At 57.6% G+C, this 25,590-nt stretch overlaps 12 protein-coding genes across 12 annotated transcripts; 8 read left to right on the top strand and 4 right to left on the bottom strand.

Moving 5' to 3' along the window:
• Positions 1 to 668: 668 nt before the first annotated feature.
• On the top strand, positions 669 to 1,765 carry MKK02DRAFT_13311 (uncharacterized protein; the record flags this gene model as incomplete). Its single annotated transcript, XM_053085530.1, has 6 exons — positions 669 to 808; positions 863 to 966; positions 1,046 to 1,183; positions 1,325 to 1,417; positions 1,516 to 1,587; positions 1,647 to 1,765. Coding segments are annotated over 6 exons (666 nt in total), but the record flags the coding sequence as incomplete, so codon positions are not given.
• A 1,077-nt stretch (positions 1,766 to 2,842) lies between these two features.
• Positions 2,843 to 5,529, top strand: MKK02DRAFT_35759 (uncharacterized protein; the record flags this gene model as incomplete). The annotated part of the gene is made up of 4 exons (XM_053089260.1): positions 2,843 to 2,931; positions 3,132 to 4,436; positions 4,479 to 4,647; positions 4,696 to 5,529. The coding sequence occupies 4 exons, from the start codon at positions 2,843 to 2,845 to the stop codon at positions 5,527 to 5,529; spliced, it is 2,397 nt and encodes a 798-aa protein (XP_052948563.1).
• Positions 5,530 to 7,434: 1,905 nt separating this feature from the next.
• Positions 7,435 to 9,298, top strand: MKK02DRAFT_35758 (putative exopolyphosphatase; the record flags this gene model as incomplete). Its single annotated transcript, XM_053089259.1, has 3 exons — positions 7,435 to 8,002; positions 8,038 to 9,218; positions 9,272 to 9,298. The coding sequence occupies 3 exons, from the start codon at positions 7,435 to 7,437 to the stop codon at positions 9,296 to 9,298; spliced, it is 1,776 nt and encodes a 591-aa protein (XP_052948562.1).
• A 98-nt stretch (positions 9,299 to 9,396) lies between these two features.
• Positions 9,397 to 10,645, bottom strand: MKK02DRAFT_21690 (uncharacterized protein; the record flags this gene model as incomplete). The annotated part of the gene is made up of 5 exons (XM_053086450.1): positions 9,397 to 9,550; positions 9,601 to 9,797; positions 9,847 to 10,070; positions 10,104 to 10,467; positions 10,511 to 10,645. Coding segments are annotated over 5 exons (1,074 nt in total), but the record flags the coding sequence as incomplete, so codon positions are not given.
• A 628-nt stretch (positions 10,646 to 11,273) lies between these two features.
• On the top strand, positions 11,274 to 13,508 carry MKK02DRAFT_21958 (dihydroxy-acid/6-phosphogluconate dehydratase; the record flags this gene model as incomplete). Its single annotated transcript, XM_053086491.1, has 8 exons — positions 11,274 to 11,340; positions 11,395 to 11,565; positions 11,611 to 11,893; positions 11,940 to 12,016; positions 12,064 to 12,184; positions 12,226 to 12,629; positions 12,675 to 13,120; positions 13,164 to 13,508. 8 exons carry the CDS (start codon positions 11,274 to 11,276, stop codon positions 13,506 to 13,508), a joined length of 1,914 nt encoding a protein of 637 aa, XP_052948560.1.
• Positions 13,509 to 13,993: 485 nt separating this feature from the next.
• MKK02DRAFT_41809 (voltage-dependent anion channel) lies at positions 13,994 to 15,353 on the top strand (the record flags this gene model as incomplete). Its single annotated transcript, XM_053091713.1, has 3 exons — positions 13,994 to 14,326; positions 14,371 to 14,492; positions 14,537 to 15,353. 3 exons carry the CDS (start codon positions 13,994 to 13,996, stop codon positions 15,351 to 15,353), a joined length of 1,272 nt encoding a protein of 423 aa, XP_052948559.1.
• A 147-nt stretch (positions 15,354 to 15,500) lies between these two features.
• On the bottom strand, positions 15,501 to 18,086 carry MKK02DRAFT_35754 (Aldehyde/histidinol dehydrogenase; the record flags this gene model as incomplete). Its single annotated transcript, XM_053089258.1, has 12 exons — positions 15,501 to 15,619; positions 15,686 to 15,848; positions 15,911 to 15,914; positions 15,971 to 16,448; positions 16,545 to 16,662; positions 16,711 to 16,739; positions 16,793 to 17,069; positions 17,132 to 17,210; positions 17,263 to 17,314; positions 17,382 to 17,577; positions 17,641 to 17,784; positions 17,844 to 18,086. The coding sequence occupies 12 exons, from the start codon at positions 18,084 to 18,086 to the stop codon at positions 15,501 to 15,503; spliced, it is 1,902 nt and encodes a 633-aa protein (XP_052948558.1).
• A 315-nt stretch (positions 18,087 to 18,401) lies between these two features.
• On the bottom strand, positions 18,402 to 19,113 carry MKK02DRAFT_41807 (uncharacterized protein; the record flags this gene model as incomplete). Its single annotated transcript, XM_053091712.1, has 6 exons — positions 18,402 to 18,479; positions 18,526 to 18,607; positions 18,653 to 18,686; positions 18,749 to 18,806; positions 18,884 to 19,001; positions 19,094 to 19,113. The coding sequence occupies 6 exons, from the start codon at positions 19,111 to 19,113 to the stop codon at positions 18,402 to 18,404; spliced, it is 390 nt and encodes a 129-aa protein (XP_052948557.1).
• A 304-nt stretch (positions 19,114 to 19,417) lies between these two features.
• On the top strand, positions 19,418 to 21,852 carry MKK02DRAFT_41806 (uncharacterized protein; the record flags this gene model as incomplete). Its single annotated transcript, XM_053091711.1, has 5 exons — positions 19,418 to 20,081; positions 20,127 to 20,470; positions 20,549 to 20,994; positions 21,046 to 21,679; positions 21,733 to 21,852. The coding sequence occupies 5 exons, from the start codon at positions 19,418 to 19,420 to the stop codon at positions 21,850 to 21,852; spliced, it is 2,208 nt and encodes a 735-aa protein (XP_052948556.1).
• An 85-nt stretch (positions 21,853 to 21,937) lies between these two features.
• MKK02DRAFT_41805 (uncharacterized protein) lies at positions 21,938 to 22,719 on the bottom strand (the record flags this gene model as incomplete). Its single annotated transcript, XM_053091710.1, has 3 exons — positions 21,938 to 22,348; positions 22,394 to 22,517; positions 22,574 to 22,719. 3 exons carry the CDS (start codon positions 22,717 to 22,719, stop codon positions 21,938 to 21,940), a joined length of 681 nt encoding a protein of 226 aa, XP_052948555.1.
• Positions 22,720 to 22,926: 207 nt separating this feature from the next.
• Positions 22,927 to 24,063, top strand: MKK02DRAFT_31098 (uncharacterized protein; the record flags this gene model as incomplete). The annotated part of the gene is made up of 3 exons (XM_053088211.1): positions 22,927 to 23,038; positions 23,157 to 23,844; positions 23,931 to 24,063. The coding sequence occupies 3 exons, from the start codon at positions 22,927 to 22,929 to the stop codon at positions 24,061 to 24,063; spliced, it is 933 nt and encodes a 310-aa protein (XP_052948554.1).
• Positions 24,064 to 24,374: 311 nt separating this feature from the next.
• Positions 24,375 to 25,287, top strand: MKK02DRAFT_31097 (uncharacterized protein; the record flags this gene model as incomplete). Its single annotated transcript, XM_053088210.1, has 5 exons — positions 24,375 to 24,416; positions 24,472 to 24,580; positions 24,648 to 25,101; positions 25,155 to 25,205; positions 25,257 to 25,287. 5 exons carry the CDS (start codon positions 24,375 to 24,377, stop codon positions 25,285 to 25,287), a joined length of 687 nt encoding a protein of 228 aa, XP_052948553.1.
• Positions 25,288 to 25,590: the final 303 nt, after the last annotated feature.

Genomic DNA, 25,590 nt, shown 5'->3' with positions numbered 1-25,590 from the left:
CATCACACCCGCCACCACATCGTCATCGTCACTATGTCTATAAACACCCATAACATCATCGTATCGGTCCGGCGGGAGCCATATAGGAAGAGGGGGATGGGGAGAAGAAGCGGGAAGAGACTCAGCGAGGCAAAGCGAGAGAAAGAGAGTTGTAGTCTATAGTCATACATAGGCTCGTTGTAGTCTAAAAGCACACCATATAGCATTGTCTAGCATAGCATGTATCGTCATCATCAGATTGGGTCGTGCATGGTCTGACGTCTGCTACAGCGCTGGGTGAGAGCTGGACGAAAAGGCTCAAGATGATTGGCTGTCTTGGTGCCACATTCACGTGAGCCGGCGAAGGCCGCTGCCGCTGTCAACCTTGGTGGTCGTGGTGGTGAATCCGATCGACCATGGTTGGTCCACCCATACCTTCACCCTATATCCTCTAGCATATCCATTTAAGCCGAGCGACCTAGCGGAGACATATAGGCGTACAGCGTCTATACTCTTCTAGACTCTCCCGAGAATCCAGCTCGGATTGGACAACTCCCGCCTCTAATCCCCAGAAAACACGAGGCATCATGTCCCGCTCGATCCGCCACCTCCTCCCCCTCGCCCAGGCTCTCCGGGCACCTACCGCACCCCGCTCGCTCTCCCTCGCGACGCGTGTGTCCGTAGCCTCGCCCGCCTCATTCCGATCCCTCCACTCAACCCCCTTCCGCCTCCTCGCGACCCCGCAGACCGGACCCCAGACGGTCTCGTCCGGCCCTATAAAGACGCCCAACCCGTCCCAGACTGCTAACGCCACGGGCGCGTCGGCTGGGTCATTGGGGAACAAGGGCGGACCCGGATCGGCTACGGGTGCAGGACAGGGGAGTGCGCTGGGTACGACGGCGAAGGCCGAGTATCCGGATTACAGTAAGGGGGAGAGTGCGCTGGATAAGGCTGCGCAGTTGTTCTTCTTTACTGAGATCTTGAGGGGTGAGTTTTTTGCTTGCAGAACGAGAGAAGGAGTGGGGTCGAAGGGATTGATCGAAAGAGGGCGTCAGCTGATGGAGAGGAATGTGGATTGTGCTGGAGCAATTCTTCCGACCGCCTTATACCATCATGTACCCGTTCGAAAAGGGACCGCTGTCCCCTCGATTCCGTGGTGAACACGCACTGAGGAGGTATCCTAATGGCGAAGAGCGGTGCATTGGTGGGTTTTCCTTCTTCCGCTTCCTCTTCTTCTCCCTCCATTTACACACTCAACTCCACTGAGATGGGATGCTGCTCGCCTTTCAGCTTACTTAAACGTCCTTCCGTCATTTGGATCGTGGAGAATAGCTGATCAATCTAGCTTGCAAGCTCTGCGAAGCTATCTGCCCCGCACAGGCTATCACGATTGAGTCGGAGGCGAGGGAAGATGGGTCCAGGCGGACGACGCGATACGGTATGTTCTCCTCAATTCACCTTGACGCGCTCCGCATCTTTTCTTCCATCTCAGCTGTGGCATTCTGCGTGGAGCTCTGCCCGTAGCTGACGCTGTAGATCTGGATATGACCAAGTGTATCTACTGCGGCTTCTGCCAGGAGGCTTGCCCGGTTGACGCTATCGTCGAGAGTAAGTATCTTCTGGATAGATCATGGCAGGAAGAGGTCGTTGTGCTGATCATTCTTCAGCCCAGAACGCAGAGTACTCGACCGAGACCCGCGAGGAATTGCTGTACAACAAGGAGAGGCTGTTGAGCAATGGAGATCGGTCGGAGGCGGAGATTGCTGCAAACTTGCAGGCTGACCACGTGAGTTGATGTTTCCATCTTTCGTTCCCGAAGAAGAACCAGCAGCTGACTTTGGATAGTTCTACCGTTAAGTTCTCACTCGTGACATGAGGGAATTGGCGGATGTGCCAGAGGGAGCAGGGCGGAATGGGGTATGGGCCAGCCTTGGGGTCCTGCCGTTCATATTGTGTGAGAGCGCATGTATCCGGGGTTCCTATTTGAAGGATTGCTGGCGCCGTGACGTCGACGGCCGGTATGTGGCAGACGATAGGCAAGGACTGCTCGCAAGGCCCAAGCTGTCTGTGCCATAGCTCGCGGCTTGCGCAGCGGAGCGGTAGATCTCCAATTCGCTGGTTCCGCCGGAGGGTGGCGAAACCTTGGCACAAAATTTGCTCGGCATTCCTCGGCACGCATCACACGACCATCGGGCCCCGGCGCACGGTCAGCATCTGCCTATCTCCTGCTTACTTGCTGGACAATGTCTTTGGCAGCAGCAGGGTCAAGCGTGCACTGCAAGATAGAGCTGGAACAGCGCTCGAATGCCGTGGCGGTAGCATGCAAGAGCCGCAGAGTAAGCATGAAGAAGCCGAGAAGGAGAAGAAAGGCGGATTCAGTTGCGTCATCCCATCGACGTCGGCCGCCGGCATGGACAGTCGCGTGCACAGTAGTGTCACTTTGGGTGACATTCCATGCTGACCTTGAGGCTGAGTGCATGAAGATTTGCTAGCCCTTGCTTGACTTACCTCTTATCCCATTGCCAACCTCGCTCAGACCATCTCAGGTGACAAGTCTCGACTGGAAAAGTTGACGTCTGAAACCAGCGATCCATTTGTGCCGGAACTGTCTCGCCGCCGCTCGGGCGAAAGGGAGATTCCTTTATACTCTACGCATCTCACCTCGGTCAAACTTCGACAGCGTCATCCATCTCACAAGCGCTAGCGGTCAGCAACACTCAGCACTCCGTATCCCGAGGCGCGAGGCGACGGCCACGTAGCGCTTTCCTCACTCCGCTCCGTGCCAAGCACCTCCTGAGAGTGTCGCATCATCGCTTGGTAAAGGTACCAAGTACAGGCACCAAGGAGGATGAGCAGGAACAGCATGTCCGCGTCGCCGGAGCGGGCATCCGTCGGGAACGTCGCATCAGGTCTGGGGGAGGGCACGGAGGCCGAGGGTGCGGATGCGGTCGGGTGAGTCTGCTTACCAAGATGCTGTAGAGGAAATGTGCTGATCTATCTCTCTCGCTTCACCTCACCTGTCCCGCACGTCCACTTCCTTTGTATCCTCCGCCTCCGACCCAACCGCCTCCTTTCATCCTCATTCCCCTCGTCCGATCTCTCACTCGACAAACAACACCCCACTATTCTCTACATGGCCGTCCACCTAGCAGACCAAGCACCGTCAATACATCACCTCCATCCTCATCCTCAACTCGTCAACCCCGTCCCAATCGCCTTCGATCCCGCACCTCCACATTCTCATCCACTTTTGCCCCTCCTCTCCCCGCCCTCATGTCGCGCGAAAACTCGTCAGAGGACCTCACTATCCTCCTCTCCCCTCCCTCCGCCGACCCCTCGATGCTCTACGCCGAAACCGAGGCCGGCCCGTCCAGACCGCGGATGGCACGCCAGACGTCCAAGACGCTAGGAATGACCTCGCCCTCTCGGCCCACGGCCACACTGGCGCCTATACGGACGACCAGCTACTCTGCCACTCTGGCCCCCAGGAGCCCTGTCTCTCCCGTTGGGACGGGGCAGAACAAGCGGATAGGGCTCAAGCGGCGGATCTCCACGCCACTCGTGGCGAACCTTCAAGTCGCAGAGGAGGAAGCGGACGTTTACAATTCCATGCCAATGTCGGTCCCCGCACCCTCAAAGCCTGAAGTGCAAAGTCGGGCAAGGGCCACATCGACGAGTTTCGTCAACCCCTCCTCTATCCTGCAGAACGCGGCAGCTACTATCCCTGTTGCCACATCGCCCGTCCGCCCAAAATCGGTCCTACCCCTCCGACCACCCCATATCGCACTCCCCCAACCTGCATTCTCCATCACTCCCGCTTCGCCCGATGAGGAACCTCTCCCCCCTCCGTCTATCTCCATCCTGGAGCGCGCGTATAACACGACGGAATCCTCCCTCCGGCGCTTGACATCCATCTTCCGCCCGCATTCCGATCCGTCGTACACTCGAACTAGGCGCGGATCGGACGATGGGGACTCGGAGAAGGGGCTAGGGGACGATGAGTCTGCGGAAACCACAGCGAGCTCGTCTAGCACCCGAAGGAGCAGCGCGGAGAAGGGCGGATACTGGGGATTGTGGGCAAGCGAGGAGAAGCCTGATGGGGAGGGGTACTTTTCGCTCCCGCCTACACCGCCAGAAGACCTCTCGACGTCAGCGGCTCGGTCGACCGAGTTTGAGCTTGCCCTGCTCGAGGCGAATGGAAAGATCGCGTCGTTGCCGACACCGGCTGTGTCGGCGCATTCGCTCAGTCGGCGCCGGGGCAGTCCGGAGCGTGCGAGAATGAGGGGGAGGGCAAGCGAAGGGTGGCTGAGGGGTGTATTGACAGGATGGGTCGGTGGAGCCGGAAGGGGCAAGACGGGCGCTGTGATGCGGGAATTGGGATGGATACTGGGGGTGTTGATTCTGGGGTTTATGGCGAGCTTGGGAATGGCGTTATGGCTGTTGAAGGGGTTACCAATGTGAGTAACGTCTTGTTGCGATTAATCGTAGCTGACGGTCAGAACAACGCTCCGCCACCTCCCCAAATCCAGTACCGACCTCCAACTCCTCTCCGCCGAGATCAGGACATATATGAACTCGAGCGATGCAGGGTGGTGGCATACCGTTCTTGTCCTCACGTTCGTCGGGTGTTGGAAACACGCTTGGTCTGTACCAGGAGCTATCGTCTTGGTAAGTTCAGTCTCGTTTTGGCCGAGCGGAGCGATGACTGACGCCCAGAACATCCTTGTGGGGTCACTCCTCTCCCCTCTTCCCGCCGTCCTCCTCCTTACCATCATCACAGCCACCGGCTCGCTCGGGTCGTACCTCCTCTCCCGCCCCCTCGCGCCCCTCATCGCTGTCCTCTTCCCCAAACCCCTATCCCTCGTCCGCGCTGCCCTAGCGCCCGACTCGACACCTCCCTCATCCCTCAATCCCGCCGCTCCCACATCCACCGAGCATGTCACTCCCATCATCACAGACCCAACAAGCCCATCCAGCGGAGGGAGCGTATGGCGCCGCCTCCTCATCATGCGCGCGATGGGCTTCGTACCCTGGTCAGGCATGAATGTCGCCTGCGGCGTCGTCGGCGTCGACTGGCGGACATTCTGGTTGACTACAGCGGCAGGATCGGCCAGTTGGTCCTATACCACCGCGTCGATCGGGGACCTTCTCGCTCGGCTCGCGATCCCCTCGGCTGGCTCTACTGGGACGGAGACGGAAGGCGAGAGTCTGACGGGGATGTTGAGGGATCCGGTCCTGTTGGCGAAACTGGCGTTCTTGACGGGGTTGACGCTGGTTCCTGTGTTCCTCAAAAGGAAGAAGGGACAGGCGGATGCTGCTGCCGCGGGAGAGGGAGAGGAGAAGGTCCCGCTGGTTCTCAACTCGGAGACGCCGTTATCGCCCACCAGTCCGAGCTCAGCGCTCGCGCAGTCATTGGCGAGGTTCACGCCTACTCCCGCGGCGTTTGATATCCTGAGTTTTGGGCGGACGATTGTTAGGACCGGAGTGGGGGCGGCTGGCACGGGGATGAGGGCGGTGGGAGGTGTGTTGGGAAGAGTAGGGGGCAGATAGGACAAACATCGGGCGTATGTTGGGGATCAGGTTGTAGCTATAGTTATGCAGAGAAGGAGGATGGATCTGGATCGCAAGAATCATCTCATATGGTGCTGCGCTCGACCTGCCTTGGATGGAGGCTGGCGATCTGAAACCCGGAGGCTTTAACTTGAAACACGCTACCCCGCACTGCATGTCATCTTGTGCCTGGGGAATGCGCTCTAGTGAGACTTGTTGATAGCTTACTATGTCACGCTATAAAAACTCGACTCGAGGTTAAGGGGCGGGCGGTGCAAACAGTAGCCCCATACTGCTTATCTCCACCATTGCTCTACATTCTGACCTCTACTTCTGCTGTCTCTATAGCTTAAGCTGTCAAAAGCGTAGGTCCAGTCCAGTCTTCCGTCCTCCTCGTTGATGCTCGCGCGCGCGTATCCAGCTGATCGTGACAGCCACCCAAGTTGTCACCGCCCCATACCATCACATACCACAAACTGCCATGTCGCTCATCCTCGCATCCCTCGTCGTGGCCATAACAATCTCCCTCCTCCCTCTCTTCCCCGGAGAGGAGGACGAGGTCATCTACCTCCGAAGCTGCAAGCCCGGAGAAGGATGCCAGAAGAACAGGTCGCCCAAGGATTGTGGGTGTTGTCTGGGCAAGGCGGAGGAGGGGAAGACCAAGGAGGAGGTGAAGAAGTGAGCTCATTGACGCGCTCAGAAAATGTAAGTAGATCCAGGGAGACTGGGCGAACATACAGTACGAAGGACGAGAGCTCATGGAGCAGGTGAATACTAGATGAGATACGACCTTCATTTCGAACACCTATTGTAGCTTTACTTTCTCCAATTCTGTCGACATGCATACGCCTACGACATGTCACGACTGTGCCAAATGACAGTGACATATGCCTTTCGCCCTGTCTATACCGACTCCCCAGCTGACAACTCTTCGCCTCCCCAGTTCTCGGCCCAAGGTCTATCATCTCATTTGCCGCGGTTCCCGCAGACGGAGTCAGCCAGCTCACCATCACTGATCATCCTCGTCCGAGCTGGTTGACGTCCCACTGTCACTCTCTCCCTTCTCATCCTCCTCATCCAATTCGTCCTGTAGCCTCTCCCTCAGCTCCCCGAATTCCATCACCCCACAGTCCCTGCACCGATCGTCCAGAGCTTTCAGGTCTGCGATGACGTCCCCGATATCCTCCTTCCTGCTCCTCATATCGTCCAAGATACTCTGCATAGCCGCTTCCACCGTCTGCATCATCGCCGGTGAACCCCCTAGCGGCGGCGTACAGGTGAAAGGCGGTGGCGCCGGACACGCGCTTTCCGCTGGGGCTGCCTCGGGCGGGGCACCGGCGTCAAAGCGAAGCGATCTCAGGGTCGAGTGAGGCGGGGATGGACGAGGGAAGCAGTAGGGTAGTGGCAGCGGGACCAGCGGAGGGCATGAACGATGGTTTGACGAGTGGGCGGGTGAGGTATAGAGCGATAGATGGTGGTGTAGTGCGTGTTGAGTAGCGGGAAACGGCGTCAGCTGACCAGTTCTCTGTGCACTTTCATGCGCTCGGCGAGGAAGGGTTGAATGTCCGGATGAGCAGATGCGAGCTCGAGTAGAAGGACGTAGGCTGAAGTGGCAGATAGAGTTGAGACGGTTTCAGTATTAATTGGGAGGAGTAGTGATGTGGTTCACTCGGCGTAGATTGAGGTGTGGAGACGCTCATGGTGTGTATTGGTATGTACGCAAGCAAGATGTTTGGAGGACGACAGACAGCTTGTGTCCCAGGCTTTCAGATTGTCAGGCTTTCAGATTGTCAATTTTGATGTGAGGAATGAGGAGATTAAGCCAAAGAAGCGAAAAATTTGCACCTCCTCGTTCACCTCTGCCCATCATCTTCATTCATTACCGTATATGATGCAGTACGCCAAATGCCTCATTCGCAGGTAGCGTACACCCCACTCCAAAACTCCCGCACTCCACCTCGTTTCGGCCTGCAATTACCGCGCTTTCGACCGGCGTGTCTCGTATTTACGCTATTTTTCGGCTCAGTGCCGCTCATACTTCTCATCCTCGCCTTGGTCACCTTTATCACCCCCGGCAGTCAGCTCATGCGCCCTTGCCTCCCCTTCTCCCTCAATCGCCTATCTACCTCAGCGCGTACACGGCTCAGCTGTCCCGCTCGACTACAAGCCCCCGCCCTTCCTTTGTCCCTTACTTCAACGTTAAAGCCGATAACCCTATCTTCCACCGCTAGACCATACTCCACGATGCCGGCCCCAGATAAGGAGGTGAAGCCGCCTGTGTCTAGCGCAGACGTCAAGGCGGGCTCGAGTGGAGAGGCGGCCAAAACAGCAGGAAGGCTGCAAGCAGGGGCGGACGAGGGTACGATGGGTCGGCTGGCGGGGTTCCTCGAGAGCCAGAAGAGCGAGTTTCTGGCGGATCTGAAGGACGGCAAAGGCAAGGGATGGGTCATGGTTATGGGCAATGAAGCTGGCGGTATGTCTATATAGCATCTTAAGCTGATCGCATAGACCTCGACTCCCTCGCTTCCTCTATTGCCTTTGCTCAACTCGCGTCATCCCTGCTCGCGGTCCGCACCATCCCCCTCTCACTCACCCCTTCGTCCCTCATGTCCCTCCGCCCTGAGAACCTGCTCGCGTTCAAAAACGCCCACATTCCACTCTCGGTCCTACTCCACCCGGAGACCCTCCCTGTCCCTACAACGGACCTCGCGTCCCTCGGCGTCCGTTTCGCACTCGTGGACCATAACCGCCTCCTTCCCCAGTTCGTCCCATCGTCAGGTGATACCACGGGCCTCGTACATGCCGTCATCGACCACCACGACGATGAGGGTCTTTACGAGGACGCCGAGATCCGGATGATCAAAGTCCCAACCGGAAGCGCGTCCAGTCTGGTCACCAAGCACTTTATGCCGCAGTGGCAGGCTGCGTTGGCGGGCCCGGCGGGAGCAGCGGGCTCGCCCATCCCGAACGAACTGGCAACGCTGCTCATGTCTGCTCAACTTATCGATACGCACGGTCTTAAGATCAAGGAGGGGGGCAAGGCTACACCCGTCGACCTCGACGCGGCGGCGTTCCTCTATCCCCTCACCCCATGGGCGGCTGGCGACTCGGTCACTTCCTCATCACTCTCCACATCCACTCCCAAACCGCTCGCGGAACAGAACTCCCTGCTGTCCGAGGCCAAATTCAACGTCTCGTACCTCTCGACTCACGACCTCCTCTTACGTGACTACAAGGAGTACACCCTCCCCACCGCCTCCTCCTCTTTCCCCAACCTCCGCGTGGGTCTGTCTACCGTCCCTCTCGGCCTGAAAGATTGGCTGGAGCGGGACGGAGACTGGCCGACATACCTCGCTGCCGCAGACAAGTTTACGGTCGAGCGGAACCTTGATGTTGAGGGCGTCTTGACGACTTTCAAGAGCAAGAAGGGCAATTCGAAGCGGGAGTTGTTGCTGCTCGTGAGAGTGGGTGGGGCGCTGGATGATAAGGCAGCCAAGAGGGTCATGGCGGAGCTGGAGGAGGGACTGGCGGGTAACGAAGAGTTGGGGCTGGAGCCGTGGGAGAAGAAGGGGTGGAAGAGGTTTTTGAAGCGCGAGGAACGACACGGGCTGGATGGGGAGGGGCGATATGGTCGAGTCTGGACGCAGGGGAATGCTGGGGCCACGAGGAAGAAGGTTGCGCCTATCATGGTGAGTAGATTGTCTCCGGGAAGAAGTCCGGGATTTCGAGCTGATGGGTACAGAGAGATCTTGTTGCCAAGCTCCAGTGAGCAGTTGGAAGCGGAGCAGCCAACGGATCTGAATAATTACTGTCATATAGATGGGGATGTGTTTTACGTGCTGGGTATGCTCTAGATGTCTATATATTCTATATTAACTTAACGTCCGCCTTCTTTTCGCACTCCGCCTGATGCCCACCCTCGAACACCCAATCCGCCCTCTGACATTCCCGGGAACAATATATCCCCCAATCACACCCCGAACACCGGTACGCGGGAGAAGGCGCTTGCGGGTTCATGCACCTGATACATCAGCTGCTGGCCCTCTGCAAATCGGACACCACAGAGCTCACCATCGACATAGCACGGCACCGTCATATGTCCCCTTCATCAGCTGCTTCGCCCTGTTCAGATCCCACCAGTCCCGCCGGGTCAACTTGTGCCATACCTGCGGTTTCTGGTATGGGTTGTCTCGAGACGTGTGAGTGTACTTGAAGCCATTCCGCTCGCACAGCTTGACGGAGGCTTCGTTCCCCTGCAAAGGGTCGCACTGGGGATCAGCTGGGAACCATGGGCGTGACCATGCCTACCTGACATACCTTGACTTCCACGCAGCCGACATCCTCAATCGCAAACCTGACTACCTCTGCAAATGCCTCGCGCATGATCCCCTTGCCCCAGAGTTGCGGATGGATTTCGTAGAACATATCGGCGGTAAGCTCGGCTGAGGCAGTCTGGTCGAACGACGGGTGCGTCAAAATCTTGCGAGATTTCGGGAGGAGATTGGCTGTTTTTGAGCAAGTCAGATCAAAAGCTATATTGCCTATCCGTCAGCTACGTCTTGGTGACGACGTACCGATATAGCCCTCAGCATTGGTGATCCGATTCTCCCGTTTCAACTTGCTTCCATCTGCCACCGTCACATCCGCAGGATTTCTCAGAGTGATAGCGAAGAAGTACTGCGGCCGGCACTTTGACTGCTCGTCCGGCGCAGGTACACGAGGCATAGACGCGCGAACATAGTTCTGCAAGAACGCATCCCGGATGACCGACTCGTGTGGGGACCCGTACAGCTGCGTCCGTTGAACGATGGGCTCGGTCTTGATCCGCTTGATGGCTGCGAGGTCGGACTCGCTGACTTGGCGAAGGATGAGCCGAGGAGTGTGGAGTGTCAAGGAGGAGCATGACGGAGTCCGCAGGAGTTTGAGGCTGGACTTGAACTGCATCGTCAGCTCGGGGACCGCTTGGTAGGGATAGACGTACAGAGGCATTGAGAAGACCGTACGGTGGGATATGAGCTGTAGGCCGATTCGAACGCAGCTCCTTTGACCAGTAAGCTTGCTCCTCTGTCGTCTCGAGGGGTCGAGGTGGGAGATCAAGCTCGATAGGTCCAACCTGAAAGTGTCAGCTGCTGGTCCAGCTCTTACTGAGTAGCTTACCGCTTTTTTGGGCTTCTTCTTCTTCTTGGAACTGCTTTTTGGCTCGTCTGAATGATGGATGACAGCTGATGATATACCCGCGTGCGACACTCGCGGCTCAGCCTTAGCCTCGGCGATCAGTCCATTGGCGGGAGGGCTGTACGCGATGGCACTGAAATGACTTGCGGACCCAGCGACAACCGCCGACGTCTTTTGGCTCGTCATCTTCTATGAGATTTACAGATGATGATGCCACCCAAGAGGAAACCGCCCCCTCGTGAGTAGACATAGGTGTATCTGATGCGGTACTGTTGCAAAGGGAAAGGTAACAAAGGGAGAAGTTCGGTCGAACTTTTGATGAGGAATGTGCGCACGGACCAGGGCTTGTACGTAAATGCAATCAGCCACAGTACGTAATACACCGCTCGGGCCGAGAAAGGGCCGAGAGCCGTTTGTTGCCGCCCACGCTGACTTGGCTGCGAAGACCATCTCAGCCTATATCATTGGTCACCTGCCTCTGTACATCTCTCCCCCACCTGTGCAGCCACCTCTCGCCGCTGTCGATAGCCCCATTGGCCTCCCCTCGTACCAACACGACCGTCACCAATATGCCCTGCGAAGGCTGCACCTGCGGTCGAGCCGAAGCTGCCCCAACCGGTCGCGTCGAAGCTGGCGGTCTGGCCGGTGCCGAGCAACTCCTCAACCAGGAGCAGGCTGAGGCCGGACAAGACTTGTATGCCCTCCGTGGCTCGCGTTCATTCACTGCTCCGGCCGAATGGATCGAGCCCGTAGAGGGGATCGAGCCGGCCGTCCCGCTCAGGTCCAAGAAGTGGTTCAATGAGCCGGGAGACGATATGGTCGGATGCTATGTCGAGCGCTACCTGAACGGCGGTCTCACCTGTAAGTCTCTCATTCAAGCTCTATAGACGCATGCTGACCCGATAGCTGGTGAGATCATCGCAAGACGCAAGCCCATCATCGGTATCGCCCAGACCGGGTCAGACCTCGCTCCCTGCAACTCACACCACGTCGTTCTCGCCAAGCGGGTCCGAGATGGTATTCTCGCTGCTGGTGGGACACCTTTCGAGTTCCCTTGTCATCCCATCCAAGAGACCGGGAAGCGGCCGACAGCAAGTCTCGACCGGAACTTGGCATATCTCAGTCTGGTGGAGGTGCTTTATGGCTACCCGCTGGACGGCGTGGTCCTCTTGACTGGTTGCGACAAGACGTAAGTGCAAAGCGCGAAACTGGGAGGGCTTTGGCTTATTCAGTAGTACTCCCGCTCTCCTTATGGCGGCTGCTACTGTGAACATCCCAGCGATAGCTATGAACGTCGGGCCCATGCTGAACGGTAAGCGCCGCCTGATATCCGGATACAACCAATGAGCTGACTCTCAGGCTATGCTGGCAACAACCTCGTCGGTTCCGGCACTGTAGTATGGGACGCCCGCAAGGCGCTCTCTGAAGGGCGCATCACCGACGCCGAGATGCTCCGCTTCGTGTCTACCTCTGCCCCAAGGTACGACTCATTCTCCGTCTCATAGCACAGCTGACCATTAGTGTCGGCCACTGCAACACCATGGGTACCGCGTCCACCATGAATGCCCTCTCAGAAGCCCTCGGTATGGCTCTCCCGGGCTCCTCCTCCATTCCCGCCGTCTACCGCGAGCGTGGCGCATGCGCATACCAGACCGGAACCCGTATCGTCGACCTGGTCATGCAAGACGTCAAGCCATCCGACATCATGACTCGCGGCGCGTTCGAGAATGCTATCGCTGCGTGTACGGCTATTGGCGGATCGACCAATGCGCCCATCCACATCAATGCTATTGCCAAGCACATCGGTGTTGAGTTGGACTGCGATGATTGGCAAAAGGTCGGGCATGACTTGCCGCTGCTGGTCAACATCCAGCCGGCAGGCAAGTACCTGTGCGAGGAGTATCATCGCGCCGGAGGTCTACCAGGTCAGCTCATCCGAATCTTCGTATGGACAGAAGCTGACTATCCAGCGGTCATCGCGGAACTCCTCAAAGCGGGCAAACTTCCCGCTCCCGACGCAATGACGGTCTCTGGCAAATCCATCGGCGACAACTGCAGGGACGACTTTGCCAACGATCCGCGCGTCATCATGCCCTTCGACAAGCCCCTCATGGCCCAGGCCGGATTTGTTCACCTCAAGGGCAGTCTCTTCGACAGCGGTATCATGAAGACCTCGGTCATCTCTCCTGCCTTCCGCAAGCAGTTCCTTGAGAACCCCAATGACCCCATGGCGTTCGAGGGGCCCGTGGCGGTCTTTGAGGGGCCAGAGGACTATCATCACCGGATCGAAAACGATGAAAGTATCCACGAGGGTACGATTCTGATCATGCGGGGTGCGGGACCGATAGGATATCCGGGAGCGGCGGAGGTGGTCAACATGATCCCGCCTGGGCGGCTGATCAAGAAGGGTATCGAGGTGAGTCTTCTCGCTATTCTAATAGGACTTCATTGACGCCCAGCTCCCCTGTATCGGTGACGGCCGCCAATCTGGAACATCCGGCTCCCCCTCCATCCTCAACGCATCCCCTGAAGCAGCTACCGGCGGCATGCTCGGTTATCTCAAGGATGGCGATGTCGTCCGTATCGATCTCCTCAAGCATCGGGCGGATGTCAAGATCTCAACAGAGGAGATTGAGAAGCGAAAGAAGGAGATGGGGCCATTCAAGTTCCCGCCGAGTCAGACGCCGTGGCAGGAGATCTTTAGGAAGGAGGTGGGCGAGTTGAGTGAGGGGATGGTCTTGAATGGGGCGGTCAAGTATCAGCGGATTGCGCAGACATTTGGGGTACCGAGGAGGAACCACTAGGCGCGAGGGGGATCTTGTATCGAATATGGTATTGGCTGCTCTTGCTTCTGCCCACTACCCAGAAACTCATGTCCATGGTATAGACATACACGCGAAGCGGTGCTGCGTACCTGTACAGCTTGCTGATCTACCATACAAGATATAGAGCTCAAGCATACAGCTCAGTCAGAGGCCGTTCGCGGGAGCCTGTGACTGTACTTGTAACGTCCACATTCCTCAGACCCGATTCGGACCGAGACAATCGCCACCCAAAATAGGATTCGGAATCGCTATTCCGAACTCACTCTTCATCATCGTATTCCATCTCTCCGCTATTCGGACCTGTACTCTTTTCACCGAGGGCATCGGGAGGCATATAAGGGGAGCATCATGAGTTCCTTCATCTGCTTCCCTTATCGAAAATGTCTATATAAACAACTACCCTCCCTCCCAGCGATCAAGAGATGACCTCGCTTGACCACACTTCGACCAGTCATCTGGCCGCCATGCCTAGACCCCCACCTTGTCCCTCTAAGACTGCCCGATCCATCGGGCAGCGTCTCAATCATGCCTGCCTCCACCTCACACCCTCCTTCTTCTCCCTCAACATGGGCACCGGTATCGCCTCGATCCTGCTCTACAATTTCCCCTACCCCGCCGAATGGCTCCGCATCCTCGGCATCATCGTCTTTGTCCTCAACGTACTGGTGTTTGCCCTACTGGCGGGCGGGAACCTGGCGCGGTACCTGCGATTCAAGGGGCTGTTCAAGGCGACCGTGACTCACCCGGTTGCGGGTATGTTTTGGGGAACATTGCCGATGGGCTTTGCTACCATTGTTGTGAGTTTGCCTTGATGACTTGAGAGGACATAGCTGATCAGCAGAATATGGTCGCGTATGCGTGCGTGCCGGCCTGGGGATTCCGATGGGCCCAGCTCGCGCTTGGGCTTTGGTGGATCATGGCGCTGCTTTCTGTGCTGGTCAATCTGGGGATGCTGTTTGCCATGTACGCCTCCTCTCATCATCACCATAGCCCGGCTGACAAGACAGGTTCACTCGTCAAAAGCACACATTCGAAAGCGTCGCAGCAGTCTGGCTGCTCCCAATCGTCTCCTCGGTCGTCGCGGCCGCATCGGGCGGGGTCGTCTCCGCGGCCATTATGCCCTTTTCACCCTCCCTCGCATCGAGTACCCTCGTCGTCTCGTACATCATCTGGGGCACCGGCGTCCCCATCGCATGCTTCATCATCGCTCTCTGGCTATATCGTACCGTGATCGGCGGCGTACCAGCGACAGCCGCCCTACCCAGCATGTTCCTCCCTCTCGGACCATGCGGGCAGGGAAGTTTCGGAATCATCCTCCTCGGTCGTACAGTCCGCGAGCTTGCCTACCAGCATGATGTCGGGCTCGCCACCCCAACCTCCTCTCCTTACGCCTCCACATCGCTTCTCGGCGTCGCCGACGCCATCTATGCCGGTGGGCTCATCACCGGCCTTGTTCTCTGGGGCCTGGGCCTTTGCTGGTACCTCCTCGCGCATGCCGTCATTATCGACCATGTCCTCCAACGACCCAATCGGAACTTCTTCGCTCCTTCCCGCTTCTCGGTCGGTTTATGGGCGTTCACCTTCCCCATCGGTGTCTTTGCCACAGCTACCAATATCCTCGCGGTTGAGCTTGACTCGTCCGCCTTCAGGGTGATTGGGGCGTTCTTGTCGGTCCAGGTGGTGGTTCACTGGCTGTACGTGTCGGCATTGACGCTGTACAAGGTGGGGGATGGGAGCATCTTTGTGGCGCCCGAAGTGGCAGCGATGGAGGGGAAGGTGTCGAGGCGGTTTGGGCCGCAGCGGGAGGATCTTGAGAAGCAGTAGCGTTCCGTATCTCCGTTGTACCCCTAGTAGTGTATCACCATGAATCGACGGATCCTTCGTGTAATTGGGAACTAGGCCGTGTAGGAGTGTGTATCTATTCCTCGCTTATCGGCCATGGGAGGAGACGGCGATCTCCCAGGTAATGGCTCATGCATTGCGAATTAGCTTCCCTATTCCGCCCACCCTCCTCCACCCACTCCCATAAAACATCCCCACTAAGCCATCCAAGAACCCATACGCTTTGTCGGCATTGACAAGCGGATAGTCTACAAATGTCAGCTTGTATCTCATGCCTTGCCTGGCCAGCAAGTGTACGGCACGACCCAGCTCACCGACTGGCTTGGGGATTGGCGTGCGAATCCACGAAAAGAAGCGATCTTCCGTGATAGCTTTGACGGCGCACAAGGATCGCAGACCTTCTTCTCCGCCGAAGCGGCCGTGTCCGGACGCTTTGACGCCTCCGAATGGCATGGCTTGGTTCAGGTAGAACACGCCCTAAGTTGTCAGCTATCACGTCTAACAGCAATGGTCCGTCATCGGGGGCCGGGGAAGCTCACAAAGCTATACATATCAGCTTCAATTTCCGCATCATCTGACTGTAGCCCAGCATAGCTCACTCATTGATCGAAACCATCCCACACTCCAGCTGCTGCGCTACCCTCCTGCACTCCTCCCGATCATCCCCATACACCCCGCCCCCTAGCCCAAACCTGCTCTTCTTCATCCACCCAACAGCCTCATCCACATCATCATACGGCACCACCGTCATCACCGGCGCAAACAGCTCTTCCTTCGCCACGTCCATATCCATCGTCACGTCCGTAATCAGCGTCGGCTCAAAGTAGCTCGCATGCGGGAAATCGGGGTGAGAGTAGGGTTTCCCGCCAGTCAAGATGCGCGCGCCGCTAGATTCGGCCTGGGCGAGGATGGTCTGTAGGCGGGCGATGGGGGCGTGCGAGATGAGTGAGGAGAGATCGAGGCCTGGGCGGAGGGCGGAGATCCGGGGGAGCATGATTTCGAGGAAGGAGGGGACGAGGGAGCGGGGGACGAGGAAAAGCTCGATGCCGATGCAGTTCTGGCCGGCCTGTGTGTTAGCTCAGATGCTTAGACGTGAGGGAATGTGCTGTACAGCTTGGCTGGAAAAGTCAGCTTGCGTCGCGAAAATTGAGGTGATGCCAGCTTACAATGCACCGCGTAGCCAAGTACTGGCGAATTGCTTGAGATTGGCTGAGGGCAGCAAGAAAGCAGGATCTTTCCCGCCCAGCTCGATGCATGTTGGGACCATGATCTCCGCAGCGGCCAGGGCGACCTTTCGAAATCAGCTCGGTGGATGGGGCATAACTAACAGAAAGCTCACCTTCTTCCCGACGGGTTCACTGCCGATGACTATGGGTATCAGCTGTGCTTTCCTCCCGCGGGTCCAGGACTCTTCAACTGACAGGTGATGTGCTGGACAAGCGGGTTCCTCGTGATCGTCTCTGCGACATCCGGCAGACAGACAACCAGCTGGACGACCTCCGGGCTGATCCCGCATGCTCTGAGACACGCCTTGACCCCGCCCATATACCACAGGCTGGACCACGCGACCTGTTCGGAGCACTTGACAACGACGGCGTTTCCGGCAAAGAGGCCGGCGAGGATGGGGGAGAGCATGTTGTGGAAGGAGTAGTTCCATGAGACGAGGGCAAGAACTGTTCCGAGGGGTTGATAGTGTACCTGAGGCGTCAGCTATACTCTCATCGAACGCAATGTTGGATAGTGCGAGCGAGGCAGCTTACGTGCGAGATCTTATGGGCGAGCATGAGGTTGGTAGGGCGCTTGTTTGGCGAAAGGGTCGTTTCACCATAGCTGAGAAGCCTGAAGAGCATCAGTTTGGTCTTCCTCGAGGTGAAGGTAACGATAAACTGACCAGTCAATCTTGGACAGGACCGTCAGAATCTCCCCAAGAACCGCGTCGACGCCTGACCTGTCAGCTTCCATGTCCAATTGCACGGGACGAGCTACGCCAGCTGATGCTTGGCTACTCACGTATCTTCCCAGTGTCCCTGCAGGCTACATCGACAATTGCGTCCATATCCCGCAATATCCACGCCTTGATACTACGCAGGAAGCTTTGACGCTCCGCGAAAGTCGTTGCTGCCCATGTTGGCTGAGCGTTATCTGCGCGTTGGATCTGCTGTGCGACATCTTCGGCCGAGAGGAGCGGTAGAGTCGTCAGGTGATACTGAGCAGTCAGCGTTCGTAGACTCATCGGCCTGCACAGCGGCACCGAGAGTGGCAGACATACTGCAGTTGAGGGGTCATAGCAAGTGATATGGGACCGCTGAGCTCCGTCCTTCGAGAAAGAAGGAGGCAGCAAGGACTCATCTTCCAAGTGGGAAGATATCGACGGAGTCTCGATGACTCGGCCTGTCCACTTCCTGCTGGCTTCCTATAGCAATCAGCTATGCGTTTTGCGCCTGATGGATCCGGTCACCCGAGCCAGCTCACTTCAGGTACCGGCCAGTGATACGCTCGGATTTCCCTAGCTCGCCGATACGTATACAGCCTCCTACCCCATATCTTCCCCATATACAGCACGACCAAAGTAATCGCGAGCACATTGACCGAGCGGGGGAAGGGGTGATAGTTGACCGAAGACCAGATCTCGCCCAGTGTGATATTTGCGACGCGAGCGAGCGCGCTATCCCACGCGGAGGAAGCGCGTCCGAAGTGCTCTGTGAGCGCCAGCATGGCGGGCCAGGCAATGGTCTATGGTGTACAATATCGCAAGGATGATGTAAAGAGGTGAATGCAAAGGGAGGTTGCGAAGACAAGTTGACTTTTCGAGCTCGGACCACCTCCACTTTGGGGTTGACAGCGGTCCGGGCTACCCATTGAGTGGGGGCACTGCTGGGTCGGAAATCCAAGAGCAAAGCCCCAGGCGGTGCTCGGGCGAGGCTTGTTCTCATCTTACTAATAATATTTGTAGCTCAACACGTGAAGTACGTAGCTGATCTGGACATCACCCTCCCCTTCGGCCTTCTACCCGGCCAGGCCTGTACCGCGCTATTCCGTCTTGACAAACTCCGCTAACCTATCCTGGTCCAGTATCTCGCCCTCGACCAGCCGAGCTGTCTCCTTCCCCTGCAGAAGTCAGCGAATAGGTCCTAACCGTCAATGATAGGCTCACCTCCTCCAAGCGCAAGATGGTCGGCACGCTCTGGACGTTCCAGTGAGACCGGGCGTGATTTGTTGGCGTTCTCCATCTAGACCTAGGTCAGCCAGTAGCTCGCGATGTCGGCGTATCTGTAGCTTACTCAGCCTTCTCGCCGACCCACCAGATGACGGCTTCTGCGAGGAATCAGCTTGCTCGTTCGAGCCTTCTGGGCAGCCTGAGGTGCTGCTGTACCCACTTGGCTGCTTGGCACCCCCAAAAGTGGCCTTCACGATCCCCTCAACATCGCGGCAGTCCTATATGAGTCAGCTACAGCCGCCGGCACAGCAGAGCTGGCGCAATTGCCCGCTCATTACAGCGGGGTGTGGCTCACCGGACACCACATCTGTTTCGGCTGCCCATTTGGCCCATCTACTATGGACGAGTAGAAGATCAGGTATGTATACTTTGGTGCTGTCGGCCCGCCGAGCTGGTTCAGCACATGAGGATAGCTACCACGTCAGCACAGGCCTAGCCCGCTCCAAACAACCCAAGCCCCGAAAGTAGGGGAGGGGGTGCCGGGTCAGTGAATCAGCAAGCCCACGGAGTGTAGTCGATGGGCATCCTTGGATGTTTTCCGATGTAAGAAAGCTCTGATCAGTATCTCTGCCCAGCTACGACTGGGCGGACGCTAAGAGTCCCGTGTGAAGAAGAAAGGACGAGCGAGACAAGAGATGGTTGAAAGAGGTGGATGGAGTTCCGATCAAGCCGAATTTGCCTGAAAAGTTGTTGTTGACATCACTACCCTCACTGTTCGTCCTTTTCGCTCCCCTCTGTCAGCCTCGCGCAGTGCCTATCCTGGGCAATTGGCAAAGGCAGCGTACTGCTCTGCTTCCCTTTCCCCTCGCTTAGGCGGTCGCTAAGCACGATGTCGAACCTAGGTGAGACAGAGGCTGGGCCCTCCACCCGCTCCCTCCGTTCCCGCTCGCCCAACAAGTCCGCCCCCTCATCTCGTCCGACCCGAGCCCGGCCTGTCGAGTCCGATCCTAGCTCCTCTCGTACTAGGGACATGGACTCTCCAGTGCTCGGCAGAGGTCATAATCGTCGTCGGTCAGCCCAGAGCCCGGTGTCCGACCATACCACCTCTTCACGCACCGTCCAGTCAGGCCCGCAAGGTAATAGCCTGTCACCAGTCAAGCGACCTCGGCGGACAGACTCTCGTCGACCTGCGGCTGAAGGCTCGTCCTCCGCCTTCCCATCAGGACCGATGAGCGGACCCTCAGACTCCCCAGTCGCCAACGATGCCGTTCTGGCTGCACGCGGTTCAAGGTCCTCCAGCCCCTTGTCGAGCCCGACCAAGACGCCCATGGTACCTTCGCCTACGCCTGCTTCCTCCTCGGATCGGAAAGGCAAGGGTCGGGCTGTACCATCTGCTCCTAGACCTGGCCGAGGGAGAGGTGCTCCATCTGCAGCGGCCGCAACCACGGCCGAAAAACGGGTCCTTCCTGCCCGGATCAGACGGGCGGCAGGGGGCGGCGCAGAAGGCATAAGGGGCCTGGAGGAGATGATTGTAGACTGGCTAGAGCGCTGGGGTATGTCGTCTTCTCTTCAAGGCATCACTGCCCGCTGACTCATAGGTGAACCACTGGAAACACCCCCAGACGCGCTCGTTCTACACCTGACCACCCTCCCTTTCTCCCTCATCGAACCTCCCGTATCCACGTACACCGAGCCACAGCTAGCCATATCGGATGTCACGGTCGCCTCGGCCTCTGGTGGCCCGTCGACCGCTTCCAAGTCTGCCCAAGCGGTCGTTGACGCCCGCGAGCGAATCGAGGTGCCTTCGTGGGTATTTGTCAAGGCTGGAGAGGATGACAAGGAGGAGGCGAAGGATGAGCTGGAGACGATGCATTTTGGAGGAGTGGCTGGGAGGGGAAGTGCAAGTCCGGTGAAGCGGTTGAGACACGCTACGGCCGAAGCGGTGAGTCCAATGCATGTCCGGCCTACATCCACGACCTCTCCTAGATCTGCTGTATTGAACCGTGCGCTGATCATGCAGCCCCTCGAAGACACGTCCGATGCCTACTATATCGCCCTACACAAGAAGTACGAAGTCTTCGAGCGGCGCCAGCGCATCCGGGAAAAGGAGACGCTCCAGTTTGAGCGATATAGATTGCGTTCCCGGATAGACCTGTTGCGGGGAATGAGCAAGACGTCCTGGGCTGCCGTCGTCGGTGTCGTCTTATCGCGGTCTGCTCTGGCTCCGCGCCCCCCTCCGACCGTCGCCAAGCCTATGGGGTACGAAGAGGCAGTCGTCGCCGTCACCGCGCCGAGCGAGGCGTCGGGGTCCGAAGGAAAGCCGGCTGAGGCGCAGGTGGACCGATGGGCAAAAGGAAGGGCAAAGCTGCAAGAAGAAGGGCCGGACTGGTTGAGGGATACATTGGTGCAAGAGGGGGAGGAGTTGATGAAGCGGTATGATCAGCTATTACCCGCCGAGCATAGGAAGTAAGTTCGCATATCTTTATATTGTGGTCTGGGGCGAGAGCTGATGTGCAGAAATCGAATCACCGACAGCCCCGCCCCATCTATGACATGCTCTCCTTCCCTCTCACCTCCACCCGTCACGTCCAATCGTGTCGCAGCGCTCCGCGATCCCTCCGCTTCCCGCCGTCGAGGCCAATCACCCGCATCTACTACTTCCGTCACACCTCGGCGGCTCCGGCTCACACTCAAGGCCAAATCGGACCCTGAACGCACTGCCCAAGCGGATCTCGAGGGGGAAGGTCACGACAGCGGGCGGAAGAGGAAGCGAGCGAGTCGGGTCGTCTATGCAAATGACGGGGCGGAGGAGGAACGTCAAGAGGAAAAGGCTGTATCGACGGGGCGGAGAAGGCGGAAACCAAGTGGGTCCGGAGACTATATCCAATCGCTCGACGTTCCCGCTAGCGCCGAAAAGAAGGCGCGGCGCTCATCACTGCGCTCCTCGACGCCGCTTCAGCCGGCCATGAGCAACGAGGACGCCGGCTCTGTCCCCCCTCATCCGCCATCGTCATCTACAGTCCGGTCGAATGCCTCGCCCTCAATCAGCATCAGGATCAGCCGATCATCGCTCGCTCGTCCTGATGTCGCCCCAGCGCCAGCTAGAGCGGAGGAGACCAAGCCAGCACGGTCTCTCAGGTCATTCAGAACGGTGAGGCTGTGATTGATGCTCTCAGTTGCCGATCTCATAGCTGACGTGTACAGCTCGTTGACGATAGCCGCCAAGGGCATCCGTCCGCGGTGATCGAAAAGGAGGACATGGATATTGATATGAGCTCAGACGACCTCAAGGAGCTGAGGGAGGTAGAAGCGGCGGTGCTGTAAGACACGGTCTGGAGTCTAGAGTCATGGTCCTTGCTATGTATGTACAACGGTATTCTATGGTACTGTCTGTCCTGTCTCTATCGCTCTACTGATCCTTCCTTTCCCCTTCGCCCGCTGCCTCCGCCCCGCGATGTGTCCGTTCGAGGAGCCTGATCATGCTCGGTACACAACACGCTGCCCCGCCACCAAAGACCAAGATGAGGAGGACGGCGGGGATAGCGGTCCGGGGGAGCACGCCGAGGATGAGCGGCTCGAAGACGAGGTGGAGCGTTGTCTCCCATTCTTCTGTTCCGGTATCCGCTATCTTAGCGAGCTCGGGACGTAAATCTGGTACAGGATGAAGGAGAGACGCCAGGTGAGAGAGAACGGGATAACGGATAGGATAGATGGGTATAGGGGCGGACAGTGGACTGGCGAAGATGATGAGAAGGGCGGAGTGATCTCCGGGGATCGTGGAGTTGAGGGGCCGGAGTGAGAGGTCAAATCTGGTAGGAGACTGCCATGTCAGCTTGATGGCAAGAAGAGATATGGAGGCACTCACGGATCCGGGCCAGGAAAGGCGAATCGTCCAGTCTGTATAGTCCTCTTCGGGTCTGAGCAGCACCGACAGCTCTGGCTGACTTGATGATACGCTCAACGTGAGCTGCCGCGTCGAGCTGTCCAGCCTTGTGCATCAGTAAAGAGCACATTAGAGCAGACATCAGTCAGTGGCCAGACTCACTTATACCTTGTCCCAACATTGCCCGCAGTGAGTGAGGCGGGGGGGAGGGGGAGTCGGAAGTTACGGATCTCGGTATCGGCCAGGACCAGCTGAGTGAGGAGTGCTGCACAAAGACAGCATAGCGCCGAAGTCGAAGGTAGACGCATGGTCCTTCCACGTCTACGTGATGGGCACTAGTAAGTCTGACTGAGCTCGCGCACTAACACCGAGACTATAGGCTGAAAGTAAGAAGTGGACGAACAAGGTGGAGGAGCAAATCCACAACATTTCTTGACTTTGTACATCTTCTTCTATCTAGCCATCATCACCGTTCCCCCTCTCCCAACTACTCAAGCGATCGCGAGACGATAGAGATGGACGCACGCTCCCTCCTGCGCGCCAAGAAGGCCGAAGCGCGGATAGAGCACCCGTATGCTGCTTATTCTGCTCGGGGAGAGTTGAGGTGTTCCGTTTGCGCTGTCCCAGGTCAGTCTTTCCCTTCTAAAGCGGATGCTGTCGATCATTGTCCTCGCTGTCGCTGAGAGTCGAGGCTGGCATCCAGCCCAGTCATTTCGGGCGCGAACCATATAGCTGACACCTGCAGTGAAGCAGTGGGACGCCCATCTGTTGACAAAACAACATCGGACCTCGGCCGCGCGAGAAAAGGCCAATCAAGCAGCGGCAGCCAAGAAGGCCGCCTCATCTGCAGCACCTGCTAAGCGGGACATCTCGTCTTCTGGCGGAGACGAAGAGGGAGGGGCCGGCCCATCAGCCAAGCGTCCGAAAGCGGGTCCGGCGGGGCTGCCAGAGGGGTTCTTCTCCAAGGGGAATGCTCCCGTTGAGGAGGATGACGACGAGGAAGAGCAGGTGGAAGAGGAACACCAAGGACTGGGGTCCAGTGCCGGGGCTGGACCGTCTACTGCGACAGGGACAGGCGGAATACAGCTGTACGCGGAAACGAAAGCTACGGGTGACGGCGAGCTGGACGACTTCCTCGCTTCTCTCTCCGGACCGACCGACCCTATCTCCGAGCCTGCGGAATACGCCATAACCAAATCATCTCAGCAAACCCAGGCGCAGGCGCGTAAGAATGTACCACGGTATAAGGAGGTGGAGCCCGGTCAGGCGTCATATGAGGCTGCGCCGGTACGGAATTTGCCAGAGGGGCAGAAAGAAGCGGAGGCGGAACAAGCGGTGGAGCCGGAGGAGACGGAGAAGGAGAGGAGGGAGAGACTGGCTAGGGAGGAGAGGGAGGAGATTGTCAGGCGGCTGGAAGAGGAGGAAAGGGCCCAGTGAGTGTCTCTTGTGGCTAGATGGGACGGTGAGGCCGGCTGGGCGGGCAGATGTTGGGGGAGGGGCTGAGGGCTGACTTGTGCAGGGAAGATGCGGACTCTCGGGTGTCGTCTCTGAAGGAACGAATGGCGCTGCTGAAGAAACGGAGAGAAGCCAGAGGCGGAGCAGGGGCAGCGAAAGGGAAGGGGAAGACAGCAAATGGGGCAGATCATGCATAGTCGGGTCAAGTGGGGTCCCACTAGCTTCAGCGCATCAACTCGCGTGCTAGCTTAGATAAACCAGTCTCTGGCACCATAGCGAAGCTTTGACTGTCTGAGCTGGACAAAGGTCCAGGACATCGCAATCAAGCAGCCTGCACCAGCCTGCACCTCATTCCGCGAATTTGTTGACATCGTCATCTTGCCCTTGTCTATCATCTGTTGCCCCATCTATCTAGCTCTCTTTCCGCCTTGTACTTGCCGGATCATCTCATGTCGTCCATCTAGTCACAGCCGGACTTTCTCGCGACTCTTGGGAAGCTACCGAAGCGATGGGATCCGCCGCCTCGGCGTTCGATCAGAATACCGGCCCCGTTCGTCCATCCTGTCTAGCTGGAGCTTCCTGGCCGACCCAGCTGACTCTAGCAGACAGTGCTCGTTCCTGAAGGCTACGTAGCACCAGCATTCCCCTCGCTGTACATACCCACATTTATCCGAGGCAACGAGCAGGGCGGAATATTCCTGTACGATGCGGAAGGTTAGCCTCCACTCTTCACACATCTCCCGCATCATGACAGTCTGGGACATGACCGCTGAGCCAGTAGCTATCTGGCGCTTCACACTCTACTGGACCCTCACTACCATGTGTACGACTTTCCTCATTGCCTCCCTTATCGCCGTATTCAACCTCTCCCGCTCCATCCTGCATCGACCCCACTCTACCCCCTCAGCCGCTCAGAACGATATACCCCTCAAACCCCTTTCCTCTACTCCTCGAACTCCTTCCGCACTTGGTCCGTCCCGCTCTCCGCGTCCTGCCTCCCCTATTACGCCCTACACCCCGTCCGCCCCGCTCCTCAGTACCGGCACTACTGCCAGCACACACACCGCTCCAGCCCGCCGGACTCGCGCTCGTCGGAAACGACCACCGTTGTGGCCCCTTCTATTACTACCTATCGGCGCAGTGTGCGTGGCGGCCGTGATAGCTGTCATATCAGCGACGGTCATTGGATTTGCTTTGGCGGCTCTCTATTCTGCTGGAGGGTTTAGCATGTCTACGTGAGCTTCGACCTTCGGACCGTTTGGCGACATGGAGGGAGCTGATAGAGCAGGTGGGTACCGTTCTTGTGGGCTGTCATCCAGGTGCTTGTTCTTATCATATCGTACGTCGCCCGGATAAGACAAGCCAGAAGATCGCGAGGCTGACCCACCAGATCATACTCGACCTTGACGAAAATCTTGTAAACTCCCGGGCCTTTTGTCGCTGTACGACCGGTTGTACCTTATCTCGCTCGCCTCGGTAACTATATCGATCGATCGCCGGCTCATCAGACTCCTGGCTGACTACTGAATATTTTCGGTTCAGACACCGGCATTCTCAAAGTCGGAGTTCCTGTCATGGCTTAGCGACCGTCGTCAAGGTCTACTGAAGACCGAGCTACTCGAGTAGCTGGCTGGGATACCAATAACCAAGTCACTGATGTCATTGCGACGCTGAATTCAGCTCAGTGATAGCTACTTCTCTTAGCTGCGCGATATAGCCTACCA

Source organism: Dioszegia hungarica (genome assembly GCF_025882075.1).
Source record: "Dioszegia hungarica strain PDD-24b-2 chromosome Unknown MKK02contig_5, whole genome shotgun sequence".
NCBI classification, from domain to species: Eukaryota; Fungi; Basidiomycota; class Tremellomycetes; order Tremellales; family Bulleribasidiaceae; genus Dioszegia; species Dioszegia hungarica.
The sequence above is the reverse complement of the archived record's forward strand: the minus strand, read 5'-3'. Positions and strand labels throughout refer to the sequence as shown.